The sequence below is a fragment of the Syngnathoides biaculeatus genome, chromosome 2 (assembly GCF_019802595.1).
Source record: "Syngnathoides biaculeatus isolate LvHL_M chromosome 2, ASM1980259v1, whole genome shotgun sequence".
In the NCBI taxonomy this organism is placed as follows: domain Eukaryota; kingdom Metazoa; phylum Chordata; class Actinopteri; order Syngnathiformes; family Syngnathidae; genus Syngnathoides; species Syngnathoides biaculeatus.
Window position 1 is genome coordinate 35,235,480 of NC_084641.1, and position 14,652 is coordinate 35,250,131.

General features: G+C 45.6%; 1 protein-coding gene across 3 annotated transcripts in view; it reads right to left on the reverse strand.

The window, feature by feature from the left end:
* Positions 1-14,014, reverse strand: part of LOC133491501 (gamma-aminobutyric acid receptor subunit gamma-3-like) — a 104,403-nt gene extending 90,389 nt beyond the window's left edge. For all 3 annotated transcript variants that reach the window (XR_009792421.1, XM_061802721.1, XM_061802731.1), the window contains exons 1-2: positions 13,684-14,014; positions 13,178-13,332 (exon numbers count right to left, since the gene is read on the reverse strand). Coding sequence is in view for 2 of the 3 variants with exons in the window: in XM_061802721.1 (XP_061658705.1) it covers positions 13,178-13,332; positions 13,684-13,739 (211 nt within the window). In the remaining variant the exon portion in view is untranslated. The remainder of the gene's footprint in view (positions 1-13,177; positions 13,333-13,683) is intronic.
* Between the last annotated feature and the right edge of the window lie 638 nt (positions 14,015-14,652).

Here is a 14,652-nt window from a genome sequence, read left to right on the forward strand (position 1 = left end):
TCGTCAGTTAACACAGTTCATCACTAGATCTACAAATACAAGTTAAAACTCTTCCTTTTAAAGCAACAGAGATCCCAGAAAGGTGGTAGTGCCGATGGCATGAATAAGTAGCACATCTGGGAAAGCTCGATTAATGATGAAAACTACATACAATTTTGGGGCAACATATACTGCCATCCAAGCAATGTTTTTTTCAGGGATGTTCCTGCTTATCTGGGGAAGACAATGACAGGTCATATTCTGTACACGTTACAACAGCATGATTTTGTCGTAAAAGAGTGTGGTTGCATGAGATGCTGACAGCAGTCCAGGCCTGGACAATGGAGAAAGACAGTTTCACAACTGAAGTAATCAAACAAGAATGGGAATGAACTCCACCTGCAAAGCTTTGACTAGTGTCCTCAGTTCCCAAAAGCTTATTGAGTGTTGTTAAAGGAAAGGTGATGTAACATAGTGGTAAACATGCCCCAGTTCCCGCTTTTTTGACACCTGTTGCAGACATTAAATATAAAATGAGCGAACCTTTTGAAAAAAGAAGTTTATCAGTTAGTTTGAAAATGAATATTTTTTTGTTGTGCATTCAATTGAATTGGGGTTTGTACCATCAAGTACTACTGTCCTGTACTGTACTTGTACTACTCCAAGCACAGAACTCAGGGCCTTAATCCTTGGATGGCTTTCTGAGACTCTTATTACAACCTAAACAGCTCTTGTCATCAGGGGCAGAGCTCGTCATTTAGGTGCCCAAGTTAAACGCAGTTATTGGCCCTCCACATTCCTGCACTCCACTGACTTTTACTTTTATTTTCACCTCCAACACAAGACCTACTGGAACTTGTTACAATTTATCTAACAGCTTCTATTACTTGTTACAGTAAAAGTTTTTATATTCCCCTCTCCCGTCTAATAAATATTCATCACCAAAACCTTAATAAAAAATGTGAATTTGAGAAAATTCTCTCTTTTCCTGAGGTTCAAACATTGAATGTCTTCAAAATCCATTTTAAGGACTATGAACTAACAAGTGAATAATCTTAATTCTTTTACTGTAACTGATGAACGTTAATCAACATTTACTGTTATTTTAGAATTTCAACAGCATTATTCACATCTTTGTGACGAAAAGGCTCACTTTTATCATTCTCCACTTCTTCTCAACTGGATCATCCTCACCCCGGAGACTGACAAACACCAGTGCTCTACTGTATATAATAACATCTGGCTCTTAACGTTGTCACTGTCAGTCACCCACATTCGTCAAAGTGAAAAAGGTTGAAACCTAATCTAGTTTTGATGTAAAAAAAGAAAAAAAAACTGTTAACCTTCCTTTCACTTTCTCTTTTCTGCTCCACTTAATACTGCTTCATACTCACAAACGCGCCTACAAATTGATTCTGCTACTTTCTGCCTGAATCAAGTCTGGACATATGCAGCAATATAAGCAGGCCATTGTAATAAAAAGGGAAACCCCGTTCGCAACGAAATGATCATGATAGATTAAGGATTTAAATATGTTTGTAAGCATGTAAATTAAGATGAAAACAATAATAATTATTTTAAATTGAAGTAAACTTTCTTAATAGGTTTTCACAAGATGTTTGGGGATTATTGGAAATATCAGTGTGCCTTGATTTTTTTGTTATATTTCATTTATCAGTAATTATCATGATTTAATTACTTCAGGAATTAGTTAATGTAAGATAATGTACTCGTGACATTCCAGTTGGGAGCTGAGCACACTTATTTACCTTTGTGACTGGCACAGTTCAGATCATCAATACATAACATAACAAAAAGAAGCTGATTTAAATGTATATAATTTAATTATATTCACTCATTATCTAAATATAATGGAATTCTCAATCTTGTGGCGACAATTGTACTGCATGACTTCGTAGAGTGAGATCGGAAGAAGAGTTATACAATATTTACAAACAGTGGGGTATTCAAGAACATTCATAGATTTGCTCTTCAGCTATTTTCAACACTTTCAAAGGGTTAAGAATGAGTGAAAATAACAGACAACGTGGGGACGGACCAATAGTATATCCATCCATCCTTTCTCTCACCTGCTTATCCTCACAAGGGTTGAGTTTCAAAGCAAGAGAAATCGAATCAAAATGAGGTGAACATAAGGTACGCAGTACTATGTAATGTGGATTATAGCAGTAATTCAGTAAGAGCTATGACGGATGCTCTAACATCCACCCTGGAGTGATTGGATCAAACATGACCTCTAAATTGAGCTTAGAAGTTTTTACAGCGCACTCTTGTTTCCCATCTGGTCATACACTGAAGCTCAGACACTTCGCTTGTGCTTTGCATGACACTTCCTTTTTTTTCCACACACAGGGCTGCTCAATTGAGATAGAAGGCTTAGCGACTTTGACTACAGTCAAGCAGGGAGAGTGCGGAGAGAAAGCCAGTGTGGAGAGATGGAGCTATCGTCTCTTTGGTCCAATTCCAAGGCACTATTTTTAAGGATATGAGGAATCATTCTTAAAAACTAGCCACATCCATGACCACTGAACAGCTTTAGACTTCCAGAGCTCAAAATCCTCTTCGATATAGGAAAAATGTATTTTGATTGAATTTAGAGATGGAACATAACCACATCTGTGTGCACTTTGGACAGCTTTTCCACACATTTGTCAAACCCCGGCCCCCATAGCTCAGTGGTTAGAGCACTGGTTTGGTAAACCAGGGGTTGTGGGTTCTTATCCTACTGGGGCCTCCACTCCCTGAGAAGGGTTGTGTCAGGAAGGGCATCCGGCGTAAAAATTGTGCCAAACATATATATGCGTTCATCTGAGATGACACACTGTGGCGACCCCGAAAGGGACAAGCCGAAAGTAACCTCCAACCTCCTGTCAAACATTAGGAGTTAATCGTAAGGGCACACTTATGTAGAAGACTATAATAGCCTCAGTGTCATACTGCAACTGATATTCAGCCTCAAATGCAACACTACACTCGTAAAAACGATATATGTCGATATTGCTTCATATCAGACGGCATGGTGGCCCAGCTGTAGAGCGTTGGCCTCACAGTTCTGAGGACTGTGGTTCAAATCCAGGCCCCACTTGTGTGGAGATTGCAAGTTCTCCCTATGGCTGCATGGATTTTCTCTGGGCACTCTGGTTTTCTCCCACATCCCAAAAACATGGATTCATTGGAGACTCTAAATTGCCCCTAGGTGTGATTGTGAGTGTGACTGTTGTCTGTCTCCATTTGCCCTGCAATTGGCTGGCAACCAGTTCAGGTTGCCAGGTTGTCAGGTAATATGGTGACTTTTTTTGTGGAACGTCTGGTCTGTTTTGGTTTGTTTGATTTTGTTTCATGTTTTCCTATGTTCCATGTTTTTCATGTCTTCTGTGCTCAGTCTATTGTGTCCAGTTTTTTTGAACAATCAGCTCCCTCCAGCCACTCATGTCTTGTCTAAGTGTTCCTCGTTGTCATGCCAATCTGTGTGTATTTAACTCCCTGGTGTCTTTCAGTTCTTGTCAGTTCATTGTTTGTGTCATTGTTGGTCTCTGTCAGCGCCATCACCTATATTTGCCTCTTCTTTGTCACCACATGTTTTGTTTCAAGTTTTAGGAATAGTTAAGTGTTTCAAGGGCAGGGGTGCTCAATGTGTCGAGGCAGTTTTAGTCAATCACGTGCCAAAAAAAAAAAGCGTCAGCCTATCATCCATCTCGTCGCTTCATTCAAGTGTGGCCAATACGTCAATCCCAAGCACATATAGGCACGTTCCAGCAAGCTGGCCTCCTATTTACAGTCTCTCTCTTACTTTCTCTACAGCAGTCGCGGTGATGCGCGCATGTTGGACCCTAGGTTGCGCTTTGTACACCTGTCACCTACCAGCTCTCGTTACCACCTCCATAAGATTCTCCCAGATCCAAGAAACTCTTGCCCGAATATTGCAACCTTCAGAGCCACAGTACGCTTCCTGAGTCTCCATGTAAGCCTACACAATTCCTCACGTTGTTTTCTGACCTCTGTGACTCTACTTGTCATCGGTGTTCCCTCCATCTTCCTTGCATCTAGGCTGCCAGCCACCCATTCCCTGCCTCAACAACACGACAATACACCTCAAGTACCATCTACAATTCACCTTTTTTAAACAAACGTTTTATCACAACCTCTCAGCCTCCTGCTGCTCTTTACGGTGTCACGTATCCTTAATGTCTGGTCCAGGGGGAAGAGGTAACAGTACCTGGCGGACTGGGAGGGTTATGGTCCGAATGAGCGTTCCTGGATTTCCCGGAATGTTATCCTCAATGACTACCTGCTATTTGACTTTTATGGGGCTCACCCAGGGAACCCTGGCAAGACACAGAGGAGGGTTCATTAAAAGGCAGATACTGTAATGGTCCCTTCCAGAATTTCTGGTGGTGAAGCCTGGGTGGTACTTCGCTCGCTCTCGCTCTTGTCTGAGAGTGCTGGAACGGGACATGAACCTCAACGATCTGGAGGAGGACCAGTCGTCATCGGGGTCCTATATATACACACGGGATAATCAGCCCGCATGAGGCGCACGTGTGCGCCTCCCAATTACTGCGACCGCGCGGGCACCCGCACAGCCTGGGCTAGAGCGGCAGGATTATGACAGTACCCACCCTCTAAGGCACGGCTCCCAGACGTGCCTAAACGAAAGAAACAGAGCCATCCAGGCCACCGAACGCGAGGCGTCCGGGTGGACAGGTCAGCAGGACGACCCGGACGCCAAGCACCAGGATCCCCACGGGGCGATTCGGGTGGACGACCTCGGTGAGGAACCAAACGGCGAAGCAGGAACCAGACCAAGGCAGGCAACTGCTCCGGACGAGGGTCTGCCACGCTGTGGTTGTGAGACGACCATGGATTGGTCGCCTCCGAGGCTTGGCCAGAATGCAGCTGTGGACTGGTCTCCAACGAGGCCAGGTCATGAAGCGGCTGGGAGCCAACAGGAGCGAAGAGGATGACGGAGAGAAGCGCCAAAGCCGTGACCGCCACCATCACAGCCATCCCGAAGCCTCCAGCTCCGGGGTGGCTCATCAGAACTCCCCAGCTCCTGTCGCCGTGGAGACAGGGGCGTGGGATGGCCGCGGATCAGTCGCCGCTGGTACTCCTGGACGGGAACATGAGGCGGCTGGGGAACCGTCGCCACCTCCTGGACAGCAACGTGAGAAGGCAGCGGCGTCCTCGCCACCTCCTCCTGGACAGCAACGTGAGAAGGCGGCGGCGCAACCATCGCCACCTCCTCCTGGACAGCAACGTGAGAAGGCGGCGGCGCAACCATCGCCACCTCCTCCTGGACAGCAACGTGAGAAGGCGGCGGCGGCGTCCTCGCCACCTCCACCACCTCCTCCTGGACGGGAATGTAAGAAGGCGGTGGCGTCGTCCTCACCACCTCCTCCTGGACGGGAACGTGAGAAGGTGGCGGCGGCGTCGTCCTCACCACCTCCTCCTGGACGGGAACGTGAGAAGGCGGCGGCATCGCCATCGCCACCTCCTCCTGGTCGGGAATGTGAGAAGGTGGTGCCAGCGGAACCATCGCCACCTCCTCCTGGACGGCAACGTGAGAAGGCGGCGGCAGTGGCATCACCACCTCCTCCGAGACAGCAACATGAGAAGGCGGCGGCAGTGGCACCACCACCTCCTCCTGAACAGCAAGGTGAGAAGGCGGCGGCGCAACCATCGCCACCTCCTCTTGGATGGGAATGTGAGAAGGCGGCGGCGGCGTCCTCACCACCTCCTCCTGGACAGGAATGTATGGGCACGTCAGTCGCCGTCGGAGCAGGAAAGGGGGGCGACCGCGGACCGGTCCCCGACGAAGCAGGAGCGTGGAGCGGCCGCGGACCGGTCGCCTCCGGTACTCCTGGGTACGGATGAGAAGCGGCTGCGGAGACGCAGCCACCTCCTGGACAGCAACGTGAGGTGGCGGCGGATCGGTCTCCACTGCCACTTGAGCTCTGCTCGGAACAGCCAAAACTGCGACGTGGGAATGGCGAGGAGGCGGATCCATTCCCACTGCAATGTGCGCTTGGCTTGGTAGCGGATCAGTTGCCACTGCCGTGTGAGCAAAAGTCTGTAACGAGTCCGTCGAAACTGCAACGTGGGCGTGTCTTGGCAGCAAATCCGTTGCGACACCGACATGATCCTTGCTTGGTACCAGATCCGTTGCCACTGCCGCATGAGCACAAGACAGTAGCGAGTCCGTCGAAACTGCAACGTGGGCATGGCGAGGTGGCGGATCAGTTCCCACTCCGAGTCCAAAAGAATATGCGGTGCTGGACGGGTCATGATCGGGACGTATTCATAGCTTGCCGGCGGAGCGTATGACACGGAAGCGGAGGACGTCATGGAGCCTACCCGGCTAGGACAGGCTTGGTCCTCCGGCAGTCGGTCTACCTTGCGTCAGTCCTGGCGCTGGGTCCGGTTTTGGCCAGATCATTCTGTCACGACCCATCGGAACAGAGGTAGAATCCAAATGCAGGATTCGGGAGATGCAAGGTAGTTCGGGGAAAAACGTTTATTATTAAATGGTCGGGGACAGGCAGTCTGGTGCACCAGCGGTAGTTGGGACGTCGGGTGTAGAGAGCAAGTCAGAGGGCAGGCAGGAGTCGGCACACGGGAGAACGAGCAAAGCAGGCAGGAGTATCAAGGGAGTCAGGCTTACGGGGTCGGTTAGAGAACAGGCAAAGGTCGGTACACATGGGTTGACGATCAGGGATACTAGAGTGCTGGAACAGGACATGAACCTCAACGATCTGGAGGAGGACCAGTCGTCATCGGGGTCCTATATATACACGGAATAATCAGCCCGCATGAGGCGCAGGTATGTGCCTCCCAATTAGCACGACCGTGCGGGCACCCGCACAGCATGGGCTGGAGCGGCAGGATCATGACAGCTCTCTCCCTTTCCTCAATATCTTTCCAGCAAATTCCTCACCTGTGCACCTGTCACCAATCAGCCCTCATTACCACTTGCATAAAAGACTGCAAGAACCAGAAACTCTTGCCAGAGTATTGCAACCAGAGTGGTATCATGGCTCTTCAGTCTCTGTGTAAGCTTACTTAATTCTTTGTGTCCTTTTCTGACCTCCATCTCTCTCCTTGTCCCAAAGTGTTCCCTCTGTCTTTGCATCCATGTCGCCAAGCAAGGTGCCTGCCCTTGTCATCACCTAAAACACTTGTGGACAATCTTATGTTTAAACATGGTTTTTGCTGTGGATAACCATGGAGACAACAGAAGTTAAAAAACATTCGTCATCGTACAGCCGCCAAGCTGGGAGGCAACACTTGCTCAGTGCCTCTCACCATGGGCAAATCCAGAGTGGACTAGAGTCCAACCCCTCACAATAGGACTGGTACCAAAGCCCAAGCTGTGTGTAGAGGTCAGACCGACAATATCTAGTCAGAACTTCTTAACTTCACACATCAGCTTGGGTTCTTTCCCTGTCAGATAGGTGACATTCCACATCCCGAGAGCCAGTTTCTGTAGCCAAAGATCAGATCACCAAAATCCCTGTCGTCGGCCCCCGCCTAGCTCACAGCGCACCCGATGCCTATGGCCACTCTCACAGGTGGCAAGCTCATGTGAAGGAGGACCCACGTTACCCTTTCAGACTGTGCCGGGCCAGGCTACATGGGTATAGGCCCGGCCACCAGGCACTCACCTCCATGCCTCACTCCAGAAGGGAGCCCTGGTGACAAACGTCCAGGTAAGTTTATATCCAATTATTTGATTCGTCATAGGGGTCTTAAAGCCGTGGTTTGTCTGGTCTCTCACCTAGGATCTCTTTATTATGGGTGAGCCTGCAGGTGGTGTGACTCCCCAGACAACATAACTCCAAGGATCATCTGGACACACAAATCGCTCCAACACAATAAGGTGTCGGCTCAAGGAAAGGGAATTATCCTTCCTCAACAAACCAGCCAAAGCACTAGTCTGTGGCCAGGGTTGCCAGACTGCTGGCCCATATGACACAAAAAAAACAAGTTTTTTTTGTTTTTTGTTTTTTTCCAAAAAACACAAAAGGCACACAGTATTGATGGGATGACTCGTTAAGTGATGTAGTTCAAGTGAGTTAAGTCCAGCTGGATGAATGCCAATTCTAAGTCAAGTTGAGTCTTTCATTTCACGAGCCATAAAATCAGTCATATGTCAAAGGCATGTAACTCAAATACCCCATTACAGAAAGACAGGTGTTACAGTTAGGTGAAAAACGAGATAAAATTGAGTGTCATACAGTATGCGCTCCAAACAAACACAAAACAGTAGTAGAAAATCTTGGTAATCAGCCAGAACGCATACAGTTGCAATCCTTCACAAAAACACAAACATATCTAACAAAAGGGCACACCCTGACCTTTACAAAAGCCTCAATTGCTTCTCTATGTCAAGGAGAAAGACTTGTTTGAGGTTCATCACAAACAAGGTCTTTTAAAAATCAGTAGGTTTTTAGTAATTGGCCTAGATGTGTCACTGGACGCTTGCAGCACGGAATTTGGAGCCTCGGAATTAACAATTCATGGGCGACACAGGGGTTTGTCAACTGGATCTTATCAAACATTCATCCCTCATTAAGCAGGCAGAGCTTTAGGGAGATTTCCGTCCTCTGAAATCTTGGCTTGCAGGTTTAACCTAGGCAACACTTCTATCTATCTAGTATGCTACTTCTGTATTTCAACTAAGTATTTTAAACTTGCTGCATGTTTATAATATGTCTGATAGTCTCAACTCGATACCAAACTTGAAAGTTTATCCCTTAAATCTTGTCCACACTTGGGAACTTGAACTGGCATAAGTAGTTAGCTTCTTATACTATCTGCAATACACAACTAACATCAAAAATGTTGTTTTATTGGTTTGCTATACATCAGTACTTGATTTAATTTTGTTCCAGTTACTGTTGAAGAATGAGAGATGCAAGTGAAATACATCAACAGCATAACATTTATTACCCACCTGCCTTTGTCATCTAAGTTAAGAGAGTGTTTGAATTGTGTTTTATTGCTTTTGTAGCACATTCACGTTAGAACCATTAACGTCTTATGCTTGAGAGGAAATCATTTTGTTAAAATGTTAATATGTAGACAAAATGATACCATTAAAATTAAGGATGTCTTTTGATTGTAACAAAAATTATATATATATTGTCAGAAACAACAGTCACAAATCTCAGAGTTTTAGATGACTGGTCAAAAATTCCCACAGACAACACTTTTCCTCCATTTTCACTTCTGGCATATATTTGTGATATGGCCACAACCTCACCACACATACCTCTGAGGCATCACACGTTTGTCAACACTATATTGTGGGGTAGGTTCACTCATGTTTACATGAATGTAGAAACCCTTCTCATAAGAGTGAAAGGTGTTGCAGCTGCCAAGCTGGATCCCTTCTACATTTGACTTTCCATTTTCACTTCCTGTCGGTATAATGGTGACGCTACATATATAGTCCAAGTACAAAACATTTTTGTCAGTGGTCTCTGATGGCTGTTTTGAACAAAATTTCCTTCATTGCTAATCAAAGTGAGAGTGTATTTTTTTTTAATTATTTTTAGGCCTTTGCTTAAATGTCTTGCCTGCTAAACCAAGGTCTTCATCAGCATGCACAAGTGTAGATGTGTGTCAGGATTTAGGTGAAAAACAGAGCTCCCACGGATTGTAGTAAACAAAACAGCATCGAAAACCACCATCGTGTTTACCCCAAAAATGCGTAGTGGAGCAATTCCCCAGCCATGTCCACACATTTGCGTATTATTCAAGTTGGGACTGGTAAGAAAAGAAATGCTGGCCCAAATAGAAATAAACATATCCTACTGGGTCAGTACATAAATATACAACATAGAGTTGCACTGCAGAACAAGCAAACTCCACAGATGAAGGCGGTAGCCCGGTTTCGAACCCCTCACCACAGAATTGTAGGGCTAATAAATTAGCCACTGGGTTGGTCACACGTTATATTAAAATATATAATCACAAGCTCTGAAGTTGTCCATTATGATGTCCTCCGGCCCCAAACTAAGAGGCATAGAAGCGACAACACAGTCACATGACATCCCTGCGCTCACTTTGTACCATCAGTGTTTTAAGCTCATCCTAACCTAGAAGCAATTTACATCTAGGTATATAATGTTCCACTTCCAAAATGCTGCCTCCTGGCTGCTCATGTACTCCATTGTATGTCTGCTTCAATCGCTAAAGTCAACAATAAGAACATAAGACAGCACAATGATAACTTGGATACAGCACAAAGGTGTCCCATTTTAAGCGCCATGTCACATGCAGGATTGCGCCCCCACACTTAACCCGAGAGACTGAATTCAGTGATGTCACCCTTCACAATCACACCTTCACGCCTCAGAAAAGACACCAGGGAAGGAGTTATGTGATTAGCGATCATCTTTACCACCGCTCGAATGAGGAACATTTCCCTCCAAGGAGTTCTTCATGTGGGTGCAATCAATCAAAGAAAATGTTTTACTCTTGCTGGTCATCACAATGCACAAGCAGATGGAGGCGTCGGAAAGGTACTACAGTATTATCACCAATTCCACAACGTTGTGAAAATTCACATTTCTATCAACCATGAAGCAGTTTGGAACAATTTATTCTTATCTAGTTGTGCTTCCACGGTATGTATGGCATGTAGAACTGTGCCAGTTGTGTCAAGTACATAAATAGAATAGCGGGACATCGTCGCACCATGAATGAGTGTCGCATGTTGATAAATTCAACAGAGGGAAGTGACACGGTAGTTATGCGTGTTGACATTCTGTGAACAGAGAACAAATTAATTTGAATCTGTCACTGGTGTAATTCAATCTTTTATTTAAAATCACATATGATGTTTTCTTCCAATTCCAGTCGAGTTGATGCACTCAAGATTCTCTTTTTAAAAAAGAGAGGATTGGTTTCCTCCAGTGACACATTTTCTCCCCTTAGCCCTGCCTTCTCTCCATTTTCTTACCGATTGCACTTACAAGGGTCACGGGTGAGCAGGAGCTGATCCCTGCTGATTTTGGCCAAGTCGGCAAGTGTAACAAGTCATATCAGGTATATTTGTGTCACTCCACATCACTCGACATCAGGCACATGCACATAAGGCTCCCAAATGGTGCCCAAGCACCTGTCCTTTTGCCTTGCATAATAAAGCGCCCACTCTGCTGCAGCCCTTTTCATTATCGTTCATGTATTTTTTTTAAATCCCTCCAAGTCATTAATTCCGCCCAAAGTGATATGACATTTGTGGGGCATTTTGTTCAGTCCTGAGTGGAATGTGCATATGCACACACCTTAATCTATCTAGAGTTAATCAGAAGCCCTTTAAATGGTGGCAGTTGTGTGGTGACTCTCATTTAACATGAGTCAGAATATGATTGCTTCATCTTGAACAGACAGACAGACACACTTGTGCAAACACATTATTGGAGTTGTTTATTTACACCTCCCCTCATGTTTTCACTTAATTTGTACATCTTATAGGTTAACGATCCATCCATCCATTTTATGAGCTGCTTATCCTCACAAGGGTCACGGGAGTGCTGGATCCTATCCTAGCTGTCATTAGGTAGAAGGTAGAGCACAAGCTGAACTGGTTGCCAGCTAATTGCAGGGCTCATAGAGACAAACAGCTGCACTCTCAATCACACCTTGGGGCAATTTAGAGTCTCCAATGAATGCATATTTTTAGAATGTGGGAGGAAACTGAGTGCTGTGAGAAACCCCACACAGCCACAGGGAGAACATGCAAACTCCACACAGAACTGTGAGGGCAGCCCTCCAACCAGTTGCGCCACAGTACCCCCATAGGTTAACTAATCGGAGAGAAAAAAAAGTATTAAAATAATTTATCTTGGACTCATTTCATATATACAAAAAAAGGCCATTTGGACTGTGTTGTGTGTGGACTTTTAATGTCCGCTATAACTTCCCTTCAAGTCCTTTGTTAATAACTGTTCTATTGACTGTGGTCATTGTTAACACAAATACATATATGTTGAACATATACTAGGGCTTTTTCTTGTTAATGCTAACAATTTTGGCGATGAGTGCCTTTCTTGGGGCTTGAGGATCTGGTACCAAAAATGTCTGTGCACGTAAGTGTTCCACATACAGGTATACATACATAAGACAACTATAACGATGACAAAAAAAATCATAAACACAGTAACAGTGGCATCAACCTCAAAGACCTTAAAGCAGACGACAGTGCTGTGCCCAAACCCACAGTACCCGAGACCAAGACTTTTTGGAGTCGAGGCTGCCTCAAAACTAAGACCATGACAAGAAGGGACAAGACCAAAACCATAAAAATCTATTTTTAAAAACATGACAAGGTTAAACAGTGCATGAGCAATCCTTCTTTAATGATACCGTATTTTTTTAAAAAATGCATTCAACACACCAAACACTGTCTGCAACTCTTTCAAAGCGCAACATACCAAAATCTCACTTCTTCTTTTTTTGTACCTTAAATTTAAAAACAAAATGTGTAATGAGGAATGCAAGTCATCAATGTGAAGCTCCTTTATGAGTGCTGCTAACTGTACAATGTGTGGAAAATTTCACTAATTCAGTATATCTGGCATAAGATACAGCCAATATATAATCCATCCATCGATCCATCTATTTTGTTGACCGCTTATCCACACGAGGGTCACGGGGATTGCTGGAGCCTATCCCTGCTGTCAACGGGCAGGAGGCCGGGTACACTCTGAACTGATTGCCAGCCAATCGCAGGGCACATAGGGACAAACAGCCGCTCTCACAATCACACCTAGGGGCAATTTAGAGTGTCCAATTAACATTGCAGGTTTTTGGGATTTGGGAGGAAACTAGAGTGCCCGGAAAAAACCCAGGCATGCATGGGGAGAACATGCAAACACCACACAGGTGGGTCTGGGATTGAACCCAGGACCTCAGAACTGTGTGGCCAACGCTTTACCAACTGATCCAGAGTCCCGCCTGTATAATACATGTCTGTTAATTAAATCCAATTTAAGGTGGAATGAAAACCTCTTTACAGAAATGGTCATGCACACTGTTGCCAACTTAATTGACAGCAGTGCTCCATGCAAGACCTGGATCCACACATTAAACGCGAACGAATGTAGACCCCAGAGGAGTGCTATGCACCATCAACACATAGTAACTCCTAATACTGTAATCGGTGTCTTACCCCCAATGTCCGGCCGAAGGGTCCTGTCATATTCTTTGAGTAGATTGTTGAGGATCAGCGTGGCGTCCTCCTGGTGCGACCTGGGAACTAGCATTTGATTGACAGTGGCATCTTGCAGATCTTCATCATCCTCAACGTGTGGAAGCTGATTTGAACTGCAACACAGCACCGGAGGACTGTAAACACAATTGCCAAGTAGTGCTTTCTGCTTCTGTCTCTTCTCTATTCACCGCTATGCAATTGCCCCCATGCTCGTCTGTGCATAGTTTCTGTCTTATTTGGGGTTTGTTTGGGGGTTGTGTATTTGTGTGTGTGTGTGTGTGTGGTGTGTGTGTGTGTGTGTGTGTGTGTTGTGTGTGTGTGTGTGTGTGTGTGTGTGTGTGTGTGTGTGTGTGTGAGTGTGAATGTGAATGCGTGCATTCATCCCAATTTACATGAATCAACTTTTTTTAAGGTTGGCATACGCGTCGCGCAGGTATTAAAATGACATCAAGAATCTGACTCACCCGGCACCGTGGATCAACAGAAGTAACACAAGGATGACCCCCAACTTGATTGTCATTTTCACGAAAACAAGTCCAGTTTTATTTTGTTCGTTTCCTGCTAAATGGAGATCCCCGCCGGTGCGCCACTCCAAAGGGAGGGGGAAAAAAGTAGTCACTCCGATGGGTGTATGGCCATTAATCTAAGCGCTCAACTTCCTCATCCGCCCACGCACGCACTTTCCCCCTGACCACAGCGGGGCTCGCGATCCTCTCCTGCCAAGGGGGCGCGGTTCGTGTGCGCGCCCGCGCGTGTCACTATGTAATGTTTGTGGTGGGAGGGGGCGGCGGGGCGCTCTCCTCCTCAGACAATCGATGGACGATCAGTCTAGCGGGTGGGTGTGTGGGCTCCTTGGATTCAGATGTATTCCCCCCCAACCCCGGCTGTAAGGACACGAGCATTTTGCGTGACTCATCCCCCTCGCACACAAACGCACGTACATACAACTCGAATTAAAGCTGCTTTTACAGATGTGTTGTACAGTATATGTTACTCACTGTACTTTACTGAAATATTTCTAAAAATCAGTTTTTTTAACCCCAATTTGGATGGTGAGAGTGATTATGATTGTACTCTTCAAAGTCATTTTTGCGCAGTTTTCTATGTCACATAGCCCGTCATAACATAACTATGTAATTGCCTGTGTACAAGCCCACAGTTAGTTTAGAGGCTTCAGTGCCCTCTAGAGGACAGACATGTCATTTGAAAGATAGCCCTCATGGCAGCTCAAATGGCAGACATTACATTGCAATGCAGAAGCCACCAAAGTAACCTCTCGTTTCATAAAAGACACAAAACCGTGTGGAAAATACATGCACATGCACGCAACTTAATACCACGTCCAGTTAAAAAAGAATAACAGTGTGAGTCTTTCTTTCAGAAATGAGCAATTGTGCATTTTAAATACGTCTTGTTAGCTTTCAATCATTGCT